At 36.1% G+C, this 25,328-nt stretch overlaps 1 protein-coding gene across 5 annotated transcripts in view; it reads left to right on the top strand.

Moving 5' to 3' along the window:
• ari-1 (E3 ubiquitin-protein ligase ariadne-1) overlaps positions 1 to 18,222 on the top strand; it is a 158,225-nt gene extending 140,003 nt beyond the window's left edge. For 2 of the 5 annotated variants that reach the window (XM_076189290.1, XM_076189289.1), the window contains one exon: positions 1,267 to 12,130. In XM_076189290.1, coding sequence (XP_076045405.1) covers positions 1,267 to 1,351 — 85 coding nt within the window. In that variant the 3' untranslated portion in view covers positions 1,352 to 12,130. Of the gene's footprint in view, positions 1 to 1,266; positions 12,131 to 16,987 lie in introns of those variants that run through there. The other 3 variants (XR_012966645.1, XR_012966644.1, XR_012966646.1) reach the window with 3 other exon arrangements.
• The last annotated feature ends 7,106 nt before the right edge of the window (positions 18,223 to 25,328 follow it).

The following is a 25,328-nucleotide window of genomic DNA, read 5'->3' on the forward strand; positions in this document are numbered from 1 at the left end:
AATCTCCCAGTACCGCAATTATCATAAAAAAATCAACTCTTATGAATTACTCTGGAAAAAAATCTGCTGTTAGTAGACATGACAATGCATCATCCTACAAGTTTTTATTGCTCTACTCACCATAGTTGTCTCGGAATAATTACCGAGAGTTGGAGAAGATTGTGGTAGCGGCAACTCTACGCCTCTCTGGCGGTGGGACGCAGTGCTGGGTGGACACGATTGGCTTCACAGAATCCCGCTTTGCCCGACCTCGTGCACTAACAACAGGGGTTGTTGATGCCGTTTTTGGCACGTTTATGGTCACCACCAGATGCATAGTTGTAAATAATAGTTTCGTAAATAAGTAAATACGTAAATACGTAAAAATTCTCGCCGTGACACGATGCGCACGCCTCTCACAAAATTTTGCGGCACACTGGCTGGCGAGAGCAGTTTACTTCCTGCTAGCCTACAGTACTACCATAGGACTACGTCATGGCCAAATATAGCAGTGCTACCAATTTTAGCGCGGTTTTTATTAGCGCTGAAAGTAGCTGCCCCATTTAAGGCCTGTCGGACGTTTGCGATGCAGCCCTATTTAAGGCCTGTCGGTCTTAGCGGGTTAAAGTAGTATAATTTCTCTTTGAGTAGATATTTTCTCTAACGCAGACAAAATGATATTTGGCTCTTGTTGGTAGGGGCACCCCATATAGACCCTAAAGTCTTGGCTACATGCTACTGCACAGATTTTTTCCACTCAATAACACACAGCCAGTACCCCAGACACGGTAATTGTTGTGGATATGCTGTGTGTTGATGCATTGCTTCTGACCCATGGTGATGGTTGAGATGCAGGGACAACCCATCGTCCATAAGGAGCCAAGATAAGAGGCAGGGAGGTGTAGTGGATGGGAGTGGAATGGGTTGAGTTGAAACAGGTGGGATTGGAATTATGCCTTTTGACTTTGGCTACCTCCCTAGTGAGAGGGAAAGCCCTTAGAATATATGTATGTATATATGTATTACAAAACTGATACATGGTACTTTTTTGAAGAATCATCTTAAATTTTGTAATTGAATAAAAATATTTAGCTTTAGAGAACCATTTTTATTGTTTTACACATTTTATGGTAGTGTGCATGTGATGGCATTAATTTCAGGTTTTTCATTTTGGATTGCTTTTGAATAATGATTAGATCTGAATACTCCATTTTCATTGTCAATGCTTATTTATTTTTCTATGGCAGGGAAAATTAAGTACACTTAATACATACATTTCTATTTCAGGTATTGTGACCAGCGCCGAAAGAAACTTCTAGAGCATGTACACGAGGGCTATGACAAGGACTGGTGGGAATACAATGATGCATAAGTAAATCAATAAGTGAACAAAAAAGGTGAATGTAAACATACATGAATAGACAAACGAAAAAGAGGGCTAAGTTTAAGTAATTATGGAAGAGTAAGTGTGCATGAAACAAACACATGCTTACAAACAAAAAATTGTGTGTTTCTGTGTGGTACCCACTAGTAAGAGATTCAAGACATGAAGGTGGGCCAATTGTGTGTGCCAATTGTGTACTAAAGAAAATGTGCACTTAAAACATTATTAGAAGAAATAACTAGACACTAGAATGTACAGAAGAGAGTGTGAGCACAGATTAAGCATCAAGTGTACATATGGTTTATACACATAGATGATCCTAGTGTAGTGGTGCAGTAATTCATGAAAAAATGTGGTTCATGAAACCACATGAACATGAAAATTGTTAAAAGAAATGTTTAGAATGGAGGTGTACATAGTATGATACTTTAGGTTGACAAGAAGTGTTGGTGTAGACACAATTATTGAAGTGGACTTGGAGTGAGGAATGAACGACTATCACTTCTACTATGGTCAAGTCTCTTTTGCTGCATTTGGCATTGCTGTGGTGGTGGCAAAGTTGTCACAGTGGTAAGGGAGAGTTCCACTTTGGAAGACTTAGATGTTCTACCATTTTAGATATTCTCTAGTTTATGTCCAGCTTTTTTATTATTGTCTTGAATTGATGAGATTATGCAACATAGAAAAACTTAATAAAAAAAAAAGACAGAGAAACAAAGTTCTCTCAAAAAAATTACCAGAGAAAGTTCTCCAATGTTGTTATTATGGGAACCAGAGTTCTCAGTCATTGCTCAGATAAAAACTGCTATGTCAATTGTGAATATCCCTTCCAGTTGGCAACCTACAGTTGGAGGTGAAAGTCAGAATGCAGGCAAGTCTTTTACAAAGGTTAGAAAACATTGTTTATAAATGCTAGCTATGCATCAGCAGTCATGTTTATGTAAATAGCCAGCAGCCAGACAGTCCTTAGCCTGATCCAGTCTTCACAAAAAAAAAAAAAAAAAGCATATTATTATTTTATTTTATTTTATTTTATTTATTTATTATTATTTTTTTGGTCTACTCCATTAGAAATGCAGATTAGATGGAGCCTTATCATTGGATACTACATAGTTTATTTAGGAATGGTTTGGGTACCAGTGGCACATCTCTCAGTATACTCTCCTTGTCTTGACCTTCCTACTGAAATCTATATATAAATCATTATTTTTTAATTTATTTAATTATTTTTTTTTTTTTTTTTTTTTTTTTTTTTTTTCCCCTCAGTTATTTCCTCTATTTTCTGTTAGGTATTGGATCTTTCTCTTTTCTTTTCAGTTTTCAAATAGTTCTCTCTTTTCTATTTTTTTCTTTTCCCAACAATTCTTCATGTCAGTATTACACAATTGTTTGAAGGTGCAAAGCTAAACTACAATCATTATTTTATAATTACTATGTTTTGTAATTCTACAAAGCCTAGAATTCTAGAGTTGGGAATTCGAAATAAAGATATTAATTTGTAATTTGAGTCGCATATCAAGTTTATTATAGATACTTAATGTGTAGTGTGCCTTATAAAGAAAAGTATAGGGAGGGTTACTTCAGACATTTGATAATAGAAAAAAGTAAAAGGCAAAGGAAATGTTTAAGTTATAGATAGGTTTCTTAGATGCAGTCATGCTGCATAATTCCAGTTCAGCCCTTCCTCTAGTTAAATTATAGCCAGTGTTTCAAGTTGAAAATTGCATATAATGGCATAGTATCATATATATTGCCTTATATATATATATTTTTTTTTAAAGATACATATACCAACAACTTTTTCCCTCTTTCAAGTGAGGTAGCCAATAAAACAGGGGCATAAAATTCACTCCCACCCATTCCATCCCCACCTACTCCACTCCCATTCACCCCCTCCCTCCCTCTTATCTTGGCTTCTCCTGGATGACTGATCATCCCTGTATCTTACCCACTGCTCTGGGTCAGAAGCAGTGTAACAAGATACAGTACATCCATAGCAAAGCTGCTTCATTTAATTGGCAAACCTACCTCTTTTCCTCATACAGAAAAAGAGATGGGGAGAAATCCCTTTGGGCTGCATCAAAATATTATTCACACTTATTCCCTCACCCCTTCATCCCCCACCCACTCCCTTATATGCATCACATCATCCATTCTCCATTCACCCCTATCTTCTGTCTTCTCCCTTCCATCCTCCACAGACATTTCCCTCTTTCCCAATGCCCCCTTAACCCCATCTGTCCATCTCATTCTTGGTCACCCCCTCATGTTCACTCCATCCCCCTCAGCCTTCCACACCTCTTTTACTAATCTTTCTTCACTCATTCTTTCCATGTGTCCAAACCATCCCAATACTTTTTCATCAACCCTATCTCCCAACTCCCTCTCTACCCCTGCCCTCCTCCTCACCTCCTTGTTTCTCACTCTATCCAACCTGATAACCCCTACCAGACTTCTTGGGCATTTCATCTCAAACACACTCAAACTCCATTGTTCCTCTCTTATGTTCCATGTTTCTGCCCCATACAGTGCTGTTGGCACAATCACTCCTTCATACAATCTCCTCTTATCATCCATTCCCAAATGTCTATTTTTCATTACACTTTTTAATCCCCAAGGCATTTACTTGCTTCTCTCAATCTACATTCTACCTCCACTTCCACTCCTCCCTTTCCCGCCACATTCTCACCCAAGTATCTAAAGCTGCCTCAAGTTTCATTGACTGGAAATCCTGATTCCTGCAGCAGCATTCCATAAGTCTCTCTTGGAAGAGACTTTGGAATATTTACATAATATTAGTGTGGGATGGGTTCTGTGTCACCAGCTTGTGGTAAGAGAAGGAGAGAAGCAATTACCAATTGTCAGCTTTCCTTACGTCAAAAAGTGGAGGAAATGCAAAGTTGACAAAAAGAATCCAAGGGAGGGCCATTCCAAAAATCAATTGTCACCCTTCCTGGCCAGGGCTGTAGCATCACATGAAGGTTAGGATGTTAATGGGATTTGTAGATGGACAGCAGGGAGACATTTTGGCATCCATTTCACAGGACCACCTTGTGCAGGTCCATCAATAGTCTTTGAAAAGATAAATATAATTTGTTTTTTAAGAAATATAATTGTAGCTCTTTTTAAATGAGGCATTCAGATCAGGATTAGCCAAGTACTCCTGTGAGTTCATAACCAATTGGAATATTAATGTTATTCACTCATGAAGATATAATTTTGTTAATGATAATTTCATTTTGGTCAACTGTATAGTGCAAAATTGACACTCTTTATACACCATCACCCATCACAATGAAGAAAGGTTTTGTCATATGTAGAAATTCACTATTGTTAAAGTCATTATTTGTGTAGGATCATCATTGTGAGAGAGATAAACAACCTTCCCACCTTCTCACCCATCTGATAGGCCATTAGGTCTGTTGGTGACCAGCCTCCTCCAGTTCTCTTGGTCAAGGAACATCTCCCAAGCACAGACATCATTGAGCAATGTTCCCTGCTTTCTGAGGCCTTCATCAACGTTTTTGTTCCATCTCTTCCACAGTCTTCCCTGGGGATGTCTTGTGTTGGGCACACAGTAATACCACCTCCTCGGTGTCCTATGTTCCTCCATCCTCTTCATATGTCCATACCACCATAACTGGGTCCTTTCAATGTAATTATGCTTTTCATATCCAGCTCTCTCCTGATGGTCTCATTTCTTAGTCTGTCCCTTCTTGTGGCTCCACGGATCATATGCAGGACTCGAATCTCCGCTGTCTACACTCGGGATGTTTTCGTCATCAGTGTCCATGCCTCATAATTGAGGTCAGTATGGGCTGGAGGATGGTCTTATAAATTCATGTCTTGATTTTTACTGGTATGTTCTTGTCCTTCAACAGGAGGTACTTCTGAATTCTATCTTGTATTACTCCTTCATGGGTTCCTTTTTCATCATACATAACTCCCAAGTATTTGTATGCCATGGTCTGCTTCAAGGTGATTCCATCAACTTCCACCTGAAGGGGTTCATTTTGTCGGGAGACTACAAAGGATTACAAAGGCGGAGCATGCCAACAGGAGACTTTTTGGTCCATATCTAGGTCGGATGCAAAAAAAAAATCATAATAATAATAGATTAATAAATAAAAACTATAATAATGTAACTAATAAATAAAAGACATAAATAAATGCATAGGTATAGTTAAATAATAAACAAACAGGTTAATAGTAAGTAATAATAAATTGACACAACTAATAATAAATGAGAATCAAACAGACAAATGATAACAAAACAAAAACAAATAATATAAAATATATTATAATCATTACAGCATCTTGCTTAGGTGTTTATCTAAATGATTCTTAAAGCTTGGAACTGAACTACATTGCACTACCTATGCAGGAAATTTATTCCATTCATTAACTACACGGTTGGCAAAGTTGTTTCTACCTACTTCCAAATTGAATCTACTTCCAGACAGTTTGAGACTATTGTTTCTTGTCTGATTCTCATTCAATGTGAAAATTTGGTCACTTTTGATGTCAATTCCCTTTAGAATTTTAAAGGCCTGTATCAAGTCACCTCTGGGTCTACGCTTTTTTAGGGAAAACAGATTCATATATTTTAGTCGATTTTCGTATGATTTATTTTTTATATTTGGAATCAGTTTTAAAGCTCGCCGTTGTACTTTTTCCAGTCTGTCAATGTCTTTAATGAGATTCGGTGACCATACGGAAACAGCATATTCCAAATGTGGACGAACTAACGATTTATATAGCTTGTTAATGAGTGATGGACTTTGAAATCAAAAGATTGTGCAATCAATCCTAGAATCTTATTTGCTTTCTCAGAGGCTGAAATACACTGCTTGGATGATTTGAGATCATTACTGATAATTACGTCGAGATCTTTTTCACTATCCACTTTTGTTAATGAATTTCCAAATAACTTGTAATCGTACTTACTGTTATTTTTACCTATGTGCATTACCTTGCATTTACTTGTGTTAAATTTCATTAGCCACTTTTCAGACCATTGCTGTAATTTATCTAAATCTTCCTGAATATCTAATTGGTCCGACATGTCCATTGAGGTCTCCCAGAATCACCTGATTGTCCTGATTTGGCATACTGTCAACTAGGTCTTGCAGGGCTTCATAGAACTTTTCTTTTTCATCGTTCGATCTTCCCTGTTGCGGGGCGTAAACCTGAATAATATCCATGTCTCCTGGATTCATCTGAATAGTCAGTCCAATCAGGTGGTTGCTGACCTGTCTTACATTCTTCACTCTGTTAGCCAGCTGCGCAGAAATAATAAACCTTACACCATGCAGTCCATCTTCAGCTCCTTTGTAGACAAGCATGGATGTTCTTCACAGCCTCGCCTCTCATTCTTGTCTCACTGAGGCCAATCAAATCCCATCGTCATTCCTTCATAAGATCCACAACTTCTTCCATTTTCCCTCTGAGGATACCCATGTTGATTGTAACTATCCTTAGTCCTTTTCTGGTTCTAGGTCGATTCCTATTGGGGTAGTCCGAATTGGCTGGTTCTGAGATTCTCGAGCAGTGGCTATTTTTACGGGAGGGGGTTGCTAAGCCTGTCCTTCCAACCCTCCTCCTTTATCCGGACTTGGGACCGGCATGCAAAGTGCCGAACCAGCTCCACAAGGCGGAGTTAACCTTCCCACCACCATTATATTTCTTTTCCCCACACCTGCCCTCTTCTTCCAGGATCTTGTGATCTGTCTTTGCTTCTTAGCTGACATACTCCATAACTGCATTCCTAAGTGTTGGCATACAATGACTTATATTGGTCCAAATTTATGTTTTTTGCTTAAAATGTTTAGTTAACTGTATTATTATTAGCTGCCTGGTGTCATTTGGGTCACTTGTATGGTGTAGCTAGTCCAATATGTGGGTTGGCAAAGTTTGGTTGCACCACTCTTGTCTAGAAATAGATTTTTAGCCCTATCAATTTTGCATTATAGGGACATTAGTAATCTGTGGGTAGGGGAAAGGTTGCAGTGTTCCTTAACCACTTCAGTATAATGATGCCTACGTAGGCGTCATGAGGCGCGAGTTGGTATACAAGGATGCTGGTGTCAGCATCTTGATTATATATTTATTTGTAGTTGTACATGAGTTACCCCCAGATTCTTTGAACTAGTTTGATCATATTTTCTGTGTTTATTATTACTCTGAGTAAAAGAGAATGAGTAGTACAACAATGATTTTATATTTTATAATGCAAGTAGTGTGATGAATCATACATATGGCAGCCGATTCTGCATGCAAGAATTTGACCCGTACTGAAGTGGTTAATAGGAAAAGCAGGATTTTGGTTGGTCAGGTTAGGCTCCAAGTCATTGTGATCCCTCAATTAATCTGAGCTGAGAAAACATTGAGTCACCACATGAATACAGAATGAGTGGTTGATATTGGGAAGAAATATGAAAAGCTGGAGGTGAAATATAGGGCAAAGTAGAAATTTGTTTTATTGCGTAAAGTATGTAATTTGATGAAACAACCCATTTGCAAAGCTCACATTCTGAGATTTGGCAGTACTAAATGTCACTGACTTCATCAGTATTGTTGACCTGATAGGTTCTTGTAGTCCTGTGGAGATTTCAGTGGGTTTTAGTTTGCTATTTTTCAGGATGTAGGAGTGACATATCTATAAAATGTTTTGTTAAATCTGTATAATCATTAAGCAAAACCAGAGCAAGATTTTTATCATACAAGTCATTTACTGTGCCTAGAAGATAAATAAGGTTCCACTACTTATATGCACATGTGTATATATATGTATTTACCTATTTGTATTTTACAGGAAGGGGAGCCATGCTCGTGGTGACCCGCTTTTGTATCTCACAAGGTCAAGTTCGTTCTTATATTCTTGTATCGTGTTTGCACACACTATTTTTTTGTCCAGTTTGTTCCAGATATCCACTCTGTATGGGAAGCTATTCTTTTTCAGGTCTCTTCTGTAGCTGTCCTTTTTGAGTTTCTTTCCATGTCTTGTTTTTCCTCTGTCCCACTTTAATAAGTCCTCTCTATCAAGGAGTCCCTAGCCTTTCATAATCCTGTAGATGGCTAGTAGGTCCCCTCGTTCTCTTCTTTGTTCCAGGGTCGGCAATTCCAGTTTGGCCAATCTTCGTTCATATGTTAAGTTTGAAAATGTTGGGACCATCTTTGTTGTTGCTCTTTGTTTCTTTCTAATTTTCTTGTATTCTTTTTTGTACTGGGTGACCATATCATCGCTGCATATTCCAGTTTTGGCCTTATCTATAATAGTAATTTTTTTTTTAATCATTTCCTTATCCAGATATTTAAAACCTTTATTGTTCTCAAGAAATTGTATGTTTCTTTGACAATTTTTTTTATATGTTTATCTGGAGACATGTCTTAGGTGATTATTACTCCTAGGTCCTTTTCAATTTACTTTCTTCTTTTTTGTCAATATATTCTCCTGATATTCTATTCTTGCTTTTCCCAAATTCAGTTATACTGCATTTTTTTATGTTGAATTCTTCTTCCCATTTCTTGCTCCATTCTGAGACTTTGTTCAGATTACTCTGTAACGACTCCCAGTCTTTTTCGGAACTTATTTTCTTTAATAACTTTGCGTCATCTGCAAAGAAGTTCATGTAACATTCAATACTTTTGTCCATAGCATTTACGTATATAGCAAACATTATCAGAGCTAGCACTGACCCCTGGGGGATGTCACTACTCATGTCTCCCCACTTTGAATATTTGTCCCTGAGCACTACTCTCATTTTTCTTCCATGTAGGAAATCCTCTATCTAATTCAATGGTTTTCCATGTATGCATCCTATTGTTTTCAGTTTATTTAACAATTTTCTGTGTAGTACCTTATCAAATGCCTTTTGTAAGTCCAGGAAGGCACAGTCTGTCCAGCCATCCCTTTCTTGCAATATATCAATTGAATAGAAACAAATCAAATTAGTGGTACATGATCTTCCCTGTCTGAATCCAAATTGCCTCGTGTTCTGTATATTATTATTCTCAAGATATTTTGTCCATCTATTTTTGATGATTCACAAATTAATTGTATTCATTAGGGACACTGGTCTATAACTTGTTGGATCTTCCTTATTTCTCCCTCTATATATTGGCACTATATTAGCATTTTCCTAGTCGTCTGGTAATTTTCCTTCTTTGAGTGAGCATTCAACTATTTTGTATATTTGTCCTATTAGTTCATCTATACATTCCATTAGTATCCAGTTTGCAGCTCTGTCCGGGCAATGTGACTTAGTATTTGATTCCTTATTTCATTCTGAATGACATTTAGTTCCTTCATTGGGGGAGATCTTACTTCATTTCTTTGGTCACAATTTTGTAGATTTTCTTTTTCTTTGGTGAATACAGATTTGAAATGTTTGTTCATAATATCCACCATTTCTATATCCTCTGTGTATTCTCTGTTACCATGATGTAATTTAAGTATTTCCTGTTTGTTTTTTAGTTTGCTGTTTACATATCTATAAAATAATTCGGGTTGATCTTTACATTTGTCTATTAAGTCCTTTTCATAGTTTCTTTTTTCTTCTCTATGTATGATGATGTATTTTTACATATTCATTTCTTAATTTTGTGTAAATTTTCCATGTGTCAGATTTTTTCCCATCTTTTCCAGGCTTTATCACTTTTGTCTTTTGCCTCACTGCACTTTTTATTGTACCAGCATTTTATGTATATGCTTTCCTGTTTTTGTTTAAGTACATACTTGTCCACTCCTTCATTATAGATTTCCTTCCTTTGTTTCTTCATTATCAAATTTTCCCAATTTGCTTCTTGAAAGAAAAGTTTCCTAAAATCTTTTGTTATACATCAGTCTTCCTTTTCTGTGTTTTTCATTTATTTCTACAGTTGTTTCTTCATTTAATTCTAGTTCCAGTAGAATATGATCACTTTTCCCAATTGGCATCTTGTATTCAATTTTATCCACAATTTTGGGTTCTGATGTGAATATCAAATCTAATCTTGACAGTTCATCGTTATTTCTATATCTGGTATTTTCGTTAACCCATTGTGTCAATGGTCATTTACAGTAATATGTTTCCCCAAAGATCTTCACCTTTCATAGTCATTTCTTCCCAACATATTTCTTTTGAGTTAAAATCACCCATAGTTACCAGATTTCCTTCTTTAGTGTTTCATTTAGTGTTTGTTTTGTGTCTTCCAGCATTTTGGAGTGTTCACTTTCATTCCATGTGTGAGTTTTAGGCGGGACATAAATCACTGCATACTTTCTATTTTTCATATCTCTATCCTCAACTCTTATCATAACCAGCTCCACATTATTCTCTCCTGTGATTTTTGTCACATTTAGGTTTTTCTTGGTTAGTAACATAGGATTGGAGATGGTTAAAGAAAATGGAGAAAAGTGGGAGATAAGCCAGCTGTTGTTTGCATACAACACTGCACTTGTAGCAGGATCAGAGGAGGGATTGAGGAAGTTAGTGACAGAGTTTGGAAAAGTGTGTGAAAGAAGGAAGTTGAAGATAAATGTGGGTAAAAGTAAGGTGATGAGATGTACAAGGGGTGAAAGTGGCAGCAGACTGGAAGTGAGTATTAAGGGGAAGAGACTGGAGGAAGTGGATAGTTTTAGATATTTGGGTGTAAATGTGGCAGGTAAGGGAGGAGTGGAGGTGGAGATAGAATGTAGATTGAGAGAAGCGAGTAAATGCCTTGGTGGATTGAAAAGTGTAATGAGAAATAGACATTTGGGAATTGCTAAAAGGAGATTGTATGAAGGAGTGATTGTGCCAACAGCACTGTATGGGGCAGAAGCATGGAACGTAGAGAGGAAGAGAGAAGGAGTTTGAATGTGTTTGAGATGAGGTGTCTGAGAAGTACAATAGGGGTTACTAGGCTGGATAGTGAGAAATGAAGGGGTGAGGAGGAGAACAGGGGTAGAAAGGGAGTTGGGAGATAGGATGGATTAAAGAGTATTGGGATGATATGGACACATAGAAAGAATGAGTGAAGAAAGGCTAGTGAAAGAGGTGTGGAAGGAGTGAACATGAGGGGGCGACCTAGGATGAGATGGATGGATGGGGGAAAAGGGGAATGTCTGTTGAGGAAGGACAGGAGACAATAGAAGACGGGTGAATGGAGAATGGTTGTATATGGATGATGTTGTGATGCATGAGGTGAAATGGGTGAGGGAGTATGTATAAGAAAAATTTGACGCAGCCCAAAGGGATTTCTCCCCATCTTCTTTTCTGTGTGAGGGGACGGAGAGGGGGGGGTCGCCGATTTAATGAAGCGGCCCTGATGTGTATGTGCTGTGTTTTGTGACACTGCTTCTGACCCAGGGTAGTGGACAAGAAACAGGGCTGACCTGTCATCCAGGTGCCAAGATAAGAGGGAGGGAAGAGGGGAGTGGAGTGTGATAGGGATGGAATGGGTGGGAGTGGTTTTTATGCTTTTGTTTTTTGGCTACCTCCCTTATAAGGGGGAAAGAAAGCCTTTGGTATATATATATGTATGTATTTCCCTTACTATATTCTTCTCTTTTTCTCTTTGGAACCTGATTAGTCAATGTTTTTCTTTAATACCATAAATTACAATACATTTTTTCCTGTCTAATGTTTCTCTTGCCCAATCTATTTTTTTCTTTTATTACTTTTATCATGGTGTCCTTTGTACTTTCATGTATTGGTTCTTTGACTCTTTCTTTAAGTAGTATTTTTTGGTTTTCTTTATCTTTCATTTGGTTTTTAATTTAATTTTCATCTTTTTTTTTTTTTTTTTTTTTTTTTTTTTTTTTTTTTTTTTTTTTTTTTTTTTTTTTTTTTTTTTTTTTTTTTTTTTTTTTTTTTTTTTTTTTTTTTTTTCCTCCCACCAACTTTGCCTGCCTCTATTAATATCTTCTCATTAACTTTCCTCAACAAAGATTTTTATTTGTCATCATATTTCAGCTTTTCATTATCATTTTTTACTATGGATAGTTCCTTTTTCATTTCTTCCATTTCCCTAGCTAATATTGCATTTTCCTTTCTCAGTTCACTCACTTCTCTGTATAATTGTATAGGTTCCCTTTTCCATTCAACAATTTCCCTTTTCATTTCAGATATTTCTTGATTTATATGTTTTTGAAGTCCATACCTCTTTCTGTTCTAAATCCAGGAATAAATCATCTTCATATATAGGACTGTCAACATTACAAATTCATTTTCTAAACACTCCCAAAGGCGTTTCATACTTACTCATGTCTAGTCTTGTTTTGGTCATCTCAGCGTATGTCGGTTTATCATAATTTTTTCCATTTCCCCCCTTTTATATATATATATATATATATATATATATATAAATAATAAACATCACTTTGATACATCACGGTTTCACCACTCGCTTTCACTCATCCGCCCCCTTCCACTGATTAACAACCACGTAGCTCGCCACTGTTTTGTCGATGAATCACTATATTTAGTGTTAATTCACGTAGCGTTCTCAGGCACATCCGACTCGTTTGACTACCAGTGTGTGCATGCACATGTACAAGCTGCATGTGTGGGTGAATAAACAAATACAGGTATTTCTTGAATTTAACATGGGATATGTTTCTGAAGCAATCATGCAATTTAGATTCATGCATAGTAAGATATGGGTCATGTGAAAAAGTGTAACTTGCTGAGAATTAAATTTGAATAGTATCTGATTGTGCTATTTTAGGTAAAACATCCAAATTAAAAAGACTGCATTTTCTTAATTATACTCTCTTAGTTCAAATTCATGATGTTCAAGAAATATCTGTGTTTACATATACATACATAGTACACACTTAAATTGGTTACAGTCACTGCTGGGAATTATAGAGAAGTGCAGGACTTGCACCTACAACGAAGGAGATACAAAACCCACATGCTTTCGATCGCATGACGAACCCAAGGAGGTAAAATAAAGATAAAAAGAAAAAATGCCACATGGTCCAGTTAAAAGAGAAAAAAAAAATTTTGGGGGGAAGGTTGTAACAAATTTCCTCAATCCTTATAAAACGGTAAACTAAGATGAAACTTTCATCACTTCCTTACATCTGGCATGGCCCTTGTCCTCTTTTTCCTCTTTCCCCACCTCCTCCCACTCCATCGTGTTTCTTCTTCGGTTTCCTGTAATTGTTTTATAACACTGGTTTCCTTGGTTGTTCTGGTGTTGCAACACGATAGTGACACATGAAGATCAATAACTTGCACCAGTATATCTACTACTTGCTTTTATTATCTTCTCACATTCTTTTTCCCACTATACCTACTTGTTACACTATTGACAGATTTGTTTCTATTCATTATATTATTCTCACACTATCTTAGATGGTTCTTAGTGTATTCTCTACAACCACCTTTATTTTTCTTACATTATCCTATTTGATACAATATTAACTAATACAGAGTGTGTGTGTGTGTTTTGATTTCAAACTGATTTTATATATATATATATTATATATATATATATATTATATATATATATATATATATATATATATATATATATATATATATATATATATATATATATATCTTTCACCATCGCAAGATTTATTTTCTCCATACGGATATTTAGAGACTGGAACCTATGAGCCTAGCTCCAACTTTATATTACAGTTAGGTAAATTACAGTCAGGTAAACACTTACACAACACAAGCACATTTGTATACAAGTATGTGTAAACTAATAAGAGTGTTTTAGTAAATGTGGTGATTTTGTCAGTTATATATAAATTTATAGCCAATGCATGAGAGTAGTAAGGGCATGTGGTCTTCATTCACAGAGCTGACTAAGGCATTAGTGCCTGGCCATGAAGCACAGTGGGCAAAAGCTACAAAGTAGGAAAATATTCATTCAAGTGACCAGGTTGATGTCAGAGAATCATTTCCCTGTCACCCATCTTCAAAACCCATCAACAACCTCACCTTCATTTGGAAGTGCTGCCCCAGAGGGTCAGTCTCCAGACCAGGTTCAAGAGAGATTAAATATACCAGTATATATACATATAATATATGTAATATATATTATATATATATATATATATATATATATATTATATATATATATATATATGTATATATGTATATATATATATATATATATATATATATATATACATAATCCTTTGTATATATGGGCAGGTGATTTTCTCTTATGCATACTTCATTAAAAGTGGTGGCTAATTGTGTATTTATAATTTTCTTAAAGGTATTTTCCATATGCCTTACTATGGACTTATGTTCCTTTGAAAGGAGGTTTATGATTTCACTATAGGTAGTCATGTTTGCTATATCACAATTTCAGGTTCAAGACCCTTCTTCGGTAGCTTTGGGGATATTTTATCTGGTCAGGATAAGAATTGTTCCAGTGAATTGTGTAATGATATTACTTCTTATACTGAAGTTTTTATACTTGCTCTTCACTTTGGGAGGTCACTGGTCACCTATGAGAGGTTACCTGGAAACGCAGGTAGTGATGATGTCATGTGCTAGGGAGAGCCTCCAGCTTCATGTTGTAATGAAATATTGTATGCTTTGGCTTGTGGTGTTTTGTCTCATACTTGGATTTGTGGCATTATGTCTCGTGCTTGGGTTCATAGTAGATTGTCTCATGCTTGGGAGGGTCCTAAGATGATAGATGCCTCCCAATCTTAGAGGCATTAAACATGAAAGAGTTGAGCCCAAATCTAAATATACAAACAGATGACCATATATATTTATATATATATATGTGTGTGTGTGTGTGTATAAAAAAAGCTGGAGTCTGGAAACCATGATGGAAAAGGTAAAAAAAAAACATCGAACTCAGAAACAGGTAATTTAATCCTGTTTCTGATTCTGATGCTTTTTACTTTTTCCATCATTTATATATATCAGCTAAATCATATTTTCTCCATTTTATATATATACAAGGCGTGTTTTTTAAGTAAGTACCGTTTTGAAATAAAAATGAAACAAGTAGACTTTTCGTAATAATTTTGTTTTTTACATGAAAGCCTGTACTGTAATCTACTTTTCAACATAATTTCCACCAATATTAAGGCATTTATCATATCGCACAACCAGCTTTTCAATACCATCCTTGTTGAAATCTGCCGCCTGACATCTTAATCGTCATCGTGGTGCTGACCACCCAGATGCTTCTTCAAATGCAGGAAGACGTGGTAGTCACTGGGTGCTAGATTGGGGCTGTATGGAGGGTGATCAAGTTGTTCCCAGCCAAATGATCTGATCACATCCTGAGTTTGATTGGCTGTGTGTAGTCCACTTCGTTCCTTATCATGCACATTTGTACGACCATCTTTAAAAGCTCTCACTCATTGCTGCACCATCCCATCACTCATAATATTTTCTCCATACACTTCACTGATCTGACGATGAATTTCAGCTGCTTTCACGCCTTTAGCAGTAAGAAGACGAATCACAGCGTGTATTTAACAGTCGGCAGTATTCTCAATTGGAGGAGGAATTTCAAATACAAACAAATTTGAACACGGTCAGATGATTCCGTAATGGCAGCTGTGGCTAGCCAAGAGATAGTAGTACACAATGTGCATGCACCAAGTGCCGACCGTAGTGCCACAACGGCGGAAATTTCAAAATGGTACTTACTTAAAAAACACACCTTGTGTGTGTGTATATATATATATATATATATATATATATATATATATGTATATGTATATAAAGAGTTAACCAGCAACTGCTTCCCACCTACTACTACACTAAAATGATGACATACAAACTGCCCCACACAAATGCATCACACAATAGTCCTGTGCTTCTTCATAGAGAAATATATGGGGGAGATGGGGAAGCTATTGCCACCCAATATGGAACTGTGGGTTTTCAAGCAGTGAAACTCAAGGCAATGATTATTATTATTGTATATACTAGAGTTTGTAGCTTTAGTAGTTGAAAGAAAAATGTAAGGTGTGGAATATTTTGAGAGCCATCTGTGAACTAGATAACTTCAATATTTAAAAAAAAAAATTCTGTTAAATATATTACATTTATAATGAGATCCAGTTGTATCAACAAGTAAGCATAAAGCATGTATCATATATCTTGTAAAGTGGAAAATATTTATTTTGGGAGGAAGCATGACAAGTGAAGTTGAGGCTTTGTAGAGGAAAGTCGGAGTAATCCGGAAAAGTATAATTGTGGCTGCCATCTTCGAAAGAAAGGTTATAGTAATTATTAAGAGGAAATATTATTATTATTATTATTTTTTATTATTATTATTATTATTATTATTATTATTATTATTTTTTTTTTTTTTTTTTTTTAATAGGACTTATCTATATACTGTAGAATAATCAGGCCCTAATACATTGTCTTTTTGCTGATGCTATATTAGTGGTTTGAGTGAGTGGATTGTAAAAGTACCCAGGCCTTCAGTGCTGGCACTTTCTATGCAAGGCACGCCCTTTACTTTTCCCAACCAGAAAAAGAAAAAAATATATATATATAAAAAGATTATTTCAATGTAAGTAAACCTTGAAGTAACCGGAATTAGCTGATAAATCTTTTTATTATTCAAATTAAATTATTTCTGTATAAAGTGATACAAATTTTCTAAAGAAAAATCTGGCAACTATGATAATTAGTGTTTTTATTTCAGGCATTCAGGTACATTGTGTTATATATATGCATACACACACACACGATCGTAAGCAGTCGAAGAGGAAGGAGGTGTTGGCAGCTAACTCTGAGCTCCGAATTAGTGCTTTGTTGCTATAACAAGAAAAATGCCTTGTTGTCATTTTCAGGGTGAAACAATATGTTTTTGTGGGACCGGCAAGGTATGTATCTGGTCCAGTTCTTGGAATAGTAGTTTTAGCACAAAATGGAAAGTAACAAAAAAATTAAGGATTAACGAATCAACCAAGAGGGGACTGGATATATCCAGAGTTGAGTCCCCATTGGGAGTTATACAAAAAAAAAGTCTAAATGATACTCTGAAGATGACTAGCAGGTACGTCAGTGAGGATTTATTCTCAGGATTTAAGAGGCAAGGGGAAATAATGGATAAAACTTTGGACACTGATAGAGATATTAGGATTAGCAGAGCCATAAGGAATTGAGAAATTAACAACTTAGCAGATGAATTGATTTAAAATTACACCATAAAGCTTTACAACTAGAGGTATCCAACTTATGCACAACTAATGAGGTGACACTAAGACAAACGAGCTAAAAGGTGAACTAAGTGCAATAAAAAGAGGAAATGAAAGAAAGGAAAACAAGGTTAGAAATACAAATGAAGAACTGAAGAAAGAGGTTAAAGAACAATTACAAGCAGTAACTGAAAAGATGGAAGAATCAATCGAAGACCAATCTGAATGAAGAAAATCTGTGAAAAAAGGAATGTGAAAATTCCTTTTTCCACTGAATAAACTCCAGAATAGACTGTGACTCATTACTGAGTGATCTGAACAATGAATATTGGAGCAAGAGATCGGAAGTAGAATTCAACATCAAGAAACGCAGTATAATCGAATTTGGGAAAAGCAAGAATAGGATATCAGGACAGGATAAAATTGATGGAAAAGAAGTAAAGAAAGTAAATTGTGAAAGGGACCTAGGAGTAATCATCACCAAAGACATGTCACCAGATAAACATATAAATAAAATAGTCGGAGAAACATACAATTTGTTGAGATCAATAAAGGTGGCCTTTAAATACTTGGATAAGGAAATGATTAAGAAAATATTACAAATACTGATAAGGCCAAAACTGGAATATGCAGTGCTGATATGGTCACCCAGTACAAAAAAGAATATAAGAAAATTAGAAAGAATACAAAGATGGACCCAACACTTTCAAACTTGACATGTGAACAAAGACTGGCCAAACTGGAACAAAGAAGAGAACAAGGGAACCTACGAACCATCTACAGAATTATGAAAGGAAAAGAATGCCTTGATAGAGAGGACTTATTAAAATGAGACAGAGGAAAAACAAGAGGACATGCAATGAAACTCTAAAAGGACAACTACAGAAGTGACCTGAAAAAGAACAGCTTCCCACACAGAGTGATAGATATATGGAACAAATTGGGTGAAAAAATAGTGTGTGCAAACACAATACAAGAATTTAAGAACAAACTGGATCTTGCGAGATACAAAAACTGGTCACCACGAGCATAGGTCCCCTACCTGTAAAATACAACTAGGTAAATACACACACACCAACACACACTAGATCTAAGGACTCCCATGCTTGGGGTTCTGAATTCATGCTGCACTCTCAACATAAAGAGATTTCACTAATACTATAAGCCATTACTGTACATAAGGGGATGGGATATGTCTGTATGTGTGTAAGGTCACAACAATATCCATAAATCAGTGTGAGCTGTTAGTTCTCATTTGGGAGGGTAACACTCACACATACACACAAAGATGGGTCACCATGAGCATAGCTCCCTTCCCATATAATACATACATACATACATATACCAAGGCTTTTTCCCCCTTTCAAGGGAGGTAGCCAAAAAGGGAAAGGCATAAAAACACTCCCACCCATTTCATCCCTAAATGCACTCCACACCCCTCCCACCCTCCCTCTCTTCTGAGCACCTCCTGGATGACGGGTCATCCCTGCACCTTGCCCACCGCCCTGGGTCAGAAGCAGTGTCGCAAGACACAGCACATCCACAGCAAGGCCGCTTCATTTAATCGGCGACCCCCCCTCCCCGTCCCCCCTTGCATATAAGGAGAGGACGGGGAGAAATCCCTTCGGGCTGCGTCAAAATTTAATACAACTGGGTAAATACAACTAGGTAAATACACTGGTTAGAAATCTGTGTCTGCCCTTATTAGAGTAAAGAAGAGAGATAGATGACATTACTGTGGATCAATGACAGTAGTGGATAAAATTGACAGATTTGTCAGTTTGGGATAGGAGAGCAACAAAAGCTCATGAAAGGAACTTGAAAAAGAGTCTTCCTTCTAGGTGCATCAGTACATGGAGTAGCGTACACAAGGAAGTAGTCTGTTTGAAAATAATGAATAGATAAAAATAAAGTTTAATATGATGATTGGAGTCACAGAGACAGGACCTCATAAGCATAGCTCTTTTCCTGTATAGTACAATTAGGTAAATACATTCAATCACTAAGATGAGATGAGGCAAGTTATTATTTAATCAACTCGTTTCTCAAAACAGCACTTATAATCTCAGCAGGTCTGAGAAAAGTCAGGGTCACTTTATGGCAAAACTTTTCTGTTTATTGGCTTGAGCAGTTGCCATAAAAGTGACTAAATTTTCTCAGACATAATGAAACGGGAAAAGTTATGACACCTAATCAAACCATAGAACTCTTGGCAATGATCAAAATTAAATGGTCAATTCATGCGATTATACACTCATTATGAACAGAAAATAGGGTATCGTGAGTTTATCTCAATCCTGAAAATAGAAATACAGTTACACATGCACCATGATTGGAAATCAAAGATATAGATTAAATTTGAACCATACACGAATTTGAGTCAAGGTATGTTAGAAAATTAAAGACTGGACCCAACGAGCATTGCTCCTTTCCTGTAAGCTACAATTAGGTAAATATACATATGTGTATACATACATATCTGTTTGTGTGTGTATGCATATATATACATGTACTATGTATTGTATGATAGATATTGTAATGTCAGCCTGTGTGCTATATAAAGGAAATTATTTTGTAAAAAACAATATACTGTGCCTGTCATGATAATTGATTGGGGAGGGTTCCTTTGCGAAGTTAATGTCCTTATGTCATGGTTTAGAGTAACTGCTATTTTTTCTGCATGTAGATAGTAGATTGAATGACAGCTGGTACCCATTCAAGTATAAAAAAAGTAATTGGACACTTCATATGTAGGTGAGGAAACTGGAAATGTTGAGATGTCCATGGCACTTTTTTTTTTTTTTTTTTTTTTCTTCCTTTCTTTCTTTCCTCTCCAAATGTACATATATAACCACAGCAGTGATAGCTATGCTGGATGAATGGATTGGTAATTTTCTGTGAAAGGGTTTTGGAATGGGTTGAATATAAGAATGTTAAAGGAAAGGGGGCATTTGACCAATTCATTGCCATTCCTTCTTTGAATAATTATATCTTTTTAAGTTCATGCTGATGATGATATGGTTTAACATCATAAACTTCCTCTATTGAAAGGTCAGGAAGGTGCCCCTCACAGAGGACAATGCAGTGTGGAATTTAATTAACCTTGCCCTTGGGTCAACTTCACCAGTGGCAGGGTTCGAACTGCCATCCCCTCGACCTTTGCCACAAGTAATGATGCCCTATCCCACTTAGCCAGGATAGGGCATTGTTACTCATGAACTGATTTTTTTCTCTCTCTCTCTCTCTCTCTCTCTCTCTCTCTCTCTCTCTCTCTCTCTCTCTCTCTCTCTCTCTCTCTCCCTCTCTCCCTCTCTCCAACTTAACTAGAAATATTAATCACAAGGTATCCAGACTGTGTTCTTACAGAAAAGAAATTCAGTTATTACTGAATTTCTTCCTGATTTTGCTGGTATCAACTGTTCTTATTTTGGTGCACCATTCTCTAACCAGTCATGTACACTTAATTATTTGTTCAGTTTTGAATTCTGTTATAATTCACTTAAAACCATTTTGAACCTTCTTCATAAGGAATTATTATAGGATTTGCATCATCTTATGCAAAAATGCTTGATCTCAGAGGGGGAATTTTTAATGAAGTGAAAAAGAAGACATAGATGTAAGTCATGGCTGAACATAGGTATTCGTACAACAGATGTTGATTAAGATTTCATTATGAATGGCACAATATATAATGTGTTTCAATAGCTCCTGTACCAGAGATTACACACAAAAACTGTGGAAGTCTTTCCATAGATTTACCACCTGCACTGACATTGGTAATTGCATGCAGTTGAAGAGTTGGAAAGGGTTCTTGAAAATGTAGAATCATGCCAGTTAAGTCCATAGGTTCTAGCCAAAAGAGTTGCATTGTCAGATTGAGGAAAGTCAAGATTTAATGAAAAAAGTGGCAATGGATTGTTCCTCAAGGAATAGTTTGTTGACCTCACGCTAAAATGAGTAGTTTTCGTCATACACAAAAGAAGTTGAAGCCTGCAAAGCTGTGCGTTTGTACTACGCATTCTAGTCCTGAATATTAGTTTGAATACTTGGTTGCATGAGTTCTGGTAGAATGCAATTTGGCATTAAACAAATGGCCACATAGCATCATTAGGAAAGCTTCCTAGTGTGTTAAGATATGCAGAGTCTAGGCTTGTACTAGAGATCATGTAGTAGGTAGTACAGGTCAAGATAGTGTAAATTTAGTATACTAGGTAACTTTCCTACTGTTATTGTATGTAACCATTTGGTTGCATGTTCTGCTTGGTGTAAATGCTGTGGCAAATATAGATTAAGCCATTACTTGGGATGAATGAATTAAAGAAATACTTTTAAGCTCCATCACGTATTGAAGTGTTTTATCAACGTGGATGAAACTAAAGAATATCTTTTTCTAAGCAGATCTAGTGTTATAGGACTCAGTTTGGATGTCACAATGAAGTTAAAGTATAATGCCAGCCATCTGTACACATAACTCCTTTGGAATATACTGTTTCTTATGCCATGTGGTTCATCTCTTAAGTTCATGCAAGTGACTACAGTAATTTAGGTGTTATACTCTTTCTTGACTGAAAAGCATACAATATATAAGTTAAGGAATTGGCTCAATTTCCATGTTTTGCAGTTTCAAGCTGGTCATTAGTTGTAGATTGTGGGGAATTTGATGTGTAAGACATGGAGTAAAATGAGACAAAATTCTTCATTAGCTTTTTTCAATTTGATATGAATATTATTGTTATTATTAATATTATATTTTTTCCACTGATTGCACCATTGCATATTTTCTCACTTCCAGACATTAAAGTCATTCAACCTATAGCACAACCCAAGAAAGCAGATTTTACCACAGTATTAGACCCTTGAATCTGTCCAGAAGCCTTAGATGTCTGGCAATGGAATTGTTAAACCCAGTCACACTACTGTATACCAAGTCTCTATTCAAACTTAGATTAAATCATCTGTGATGTAGATGAGTTCTCTCATTCATAAAGTAGAATTCCTATCATAATTTTTTCATAAGAACAGTATAACCCAGCTGGACCCAGTGTTAATAGTGCATATATGGCAACATTTCATTAATACCTTTATCCATTTGATAAGTTAGCTAAACCATAACCTACACTTTCTCATAACCAACCATGCATAGATATAGTGGCAAAGAAATTGAGAATTTATTATATAATTTTCATGTAATTCTATTAACCCTGCAATTTTAAAGTCAGTTTGTAAATTTATTGTTCTTTTCTCCTCGATGATAGACAGTCCATAGTGTCGCATTGGTTCAGTATAAATGTCAAAACTATTTTATTGGCAGAGTTGTTTGAGCTAAGATTTTATACTTCCTCATTTTCTGCAATCTTATTAATGAAATGTGAGTACTGGGGTAGGTCTAGATCCAGCAAAGTTAAAAAAAAAAAAAAAAAAATGAAATAAACAATTATTCACAGTGAACCACCCTTATGCAGAATTATATAATCAAGTTACTACTGAACTAATTATACACTAAGGTCAGTTGCCTTTTTTTTTTTTTGAGTTGGTTGACATGTGATTCCATGTAACATGTATGTGCTGGATTCAATTCAGTTGCTGTTATAAAGATGTGTTTTTGTTTTGTACACACCAATTCTTTATCTCTTAAATTTTCTTCTTACATTATTCAGTATATTCATTATTCACCCACCCCCATTTTTCTCCCATATGTACATATTAATTTTGAATGACTTAAAGAAAAAAAATTGTGCTCAATTGGCCTGTTAATGTGCATCACATAAAACATTGTGCAGGCAATTTGATCAGTAGGGCAACTGAAGGTCTCTGCCCTGTAAATCGAAATAAAATAGGAGTTCATTTAGATTTGAATTCTATTTCACATATTGTTTCACATATTCATGAACCATTCTGGTGAAATTAGCTTCATCACTGTTCATTTTAACCATGTGATGAGTATTTGTAGATATAGTCCTTGGCAGAAACGGGAAAAGTGAAAGATCCTGGCAATGTAACTTAAGACTGGCCTGCATAAGAAATGGTTGATGACAATGGCAACATTGTTTATCTTTTGGTTACTTATCAGTTATGCAAATTTTAATGATGGTGATAACATGTTAGAGCTTAATTAGTTGCCAATAATAATAATGGTGGTGGTAGTTTCACAATATTGAAGTGCTTACAGTGATGACGGAGATAGTCATTAAAGATGATTTATTTTTATTTTATTTATTTATTTATTTATTATTATCTTTTTTTTTTTAACATATCTGTATAAAAAGATTGTGTAAAAGGAATAAATGACACATTTCATATGCAGTAAGGGCAGGTCTGGGGTTGCCAAATTATAGTATATCCCAGAATTGCTATTATATTTCTCTTTAAATATTTGGGTTGTTGGTTTTGTAGAATAAACTTATATTTTGTGGAATTTTTCTATATATTTTTTCTTTTTTGTGCATTCCTTTTTTTAGTGTAAAGGAAATTGAAAGAAAATTATTATAATTATTATGAAATATTAGAGTCTATATGAAGAGTCAATAGTGTTGAGGAGGCTTTAGAAAAAGTTGTGATGTGTTAGAAAACTTAGTGATGTGCAGTGTTACGGAATGACATCCTTGTAACAATACTATCAAACACTTTGATGTCATATTGATATCAAAGTGTTATACTGATGTCATGGTTGCAGGAGTGGTAACCTTTTTTTATTATTATGATTGTGTGTTGTGCCCATTGTTGTCAGGATTTTTGTAGCCAAATATTTTATGTCTGACATTCGTTGCTATACAATATATGTGATATTCTAATTACTATTGTTTGTATGCTTAATCCTTTGGTTTTACCAGTTTTGTATTAAAAGAGGAAGAGGAGGCAAATCAAGTAGAGAAGAAAAGGTAAAAGGTGCAGATGGAGAGATGATAATGGAAGAGAAGGCAGTGAGAGGAAGGTGGGCAGAGTATTTTAGGGAGTTGCTAAATGTGAAGGAGGATAGGGAGGGAAAGGTAGTTGCAGTGGGAAGCGCTAAGAAAATGAGTGAGGAAAATGAAGGAGAAATAGGGAAGGATGAAGTGAAAGCAGCTGTTAAGATGATGAGAGCAGGTAGGGCACCTGGGTTGGATGGATGCTATGCAGAATGTCTGAAGAAAGGAGGTACAGTTATTGTGGATTGGCTGGTGAGGTTATTTAATGTTTGTTTAAGAGAGGGTAGAGTACTGGAGGAGTGCCTGTATAGTTTCGATTTACAAGGGAAAGGGGGACAAGTGTGAGTGTAGTAGTTTCAGAGGGATCAGCTTATTGAGTGTAGTTGGGAAGGCTTATGGAATGGTCTTGATTGAAAGGGTTAGGAGAGGAACAGAGGGAGTAATTGGTGAGGAACAGTGTGGGTTTAGGACAGGTCGTGGTTGTGTAGATCAGATTTTTGTGGTAAGACATGTGAGAAAGCTCTAGGAAAAGGTGAGGATGTTTTTTGGGCTTTTATGGATCTGGAAAAGGCTTACAACAGGGTAGACAGGAAGGCACTGTGGGAGGTACTGCAGATATATGGGATGGGAGGAAAGCTGTTAAGAGCAGTCAAGTGTTTTTACGAGAGTAGTAGAGCTTGTGTCAGGATTAGAAATGGAGAGAGTGAATGGTTTGAGGTAAAGGTGGGACTTCATCAGGGATGTGTTATGTCGCCCTGGCTGTTCAATCTTTACATGGATGGGGTGGTGCGAGAGGTGAATGCAAGGGTAGTGGGTCAGGGGTTGGAGATGATTAAAGAAAATGGAGAAAAGTGGAAGGTGAGCAAGATGTTGTTTGCTGACGACACTGCGCATGTAGTAGGATCAGAGGAGGGATTGAGGAAGTTAGTGACAGAGTTTG

Source organism: Oratosquilla oratoria, chromosome 8, assembly GCF_046742065.1.
Source record: "Oratosquilla oratoria isolate Oo_2021 chromosome 8, ASM4674206v1, whole genome shotgun sequence".
Taxonomy (NCBI): Eukaryota; Metazoa; Arthropoda; class Malacostraca; order Stomatopoda; family Squillidae; genus Oratosquilla; species Oratosquilla oratoria.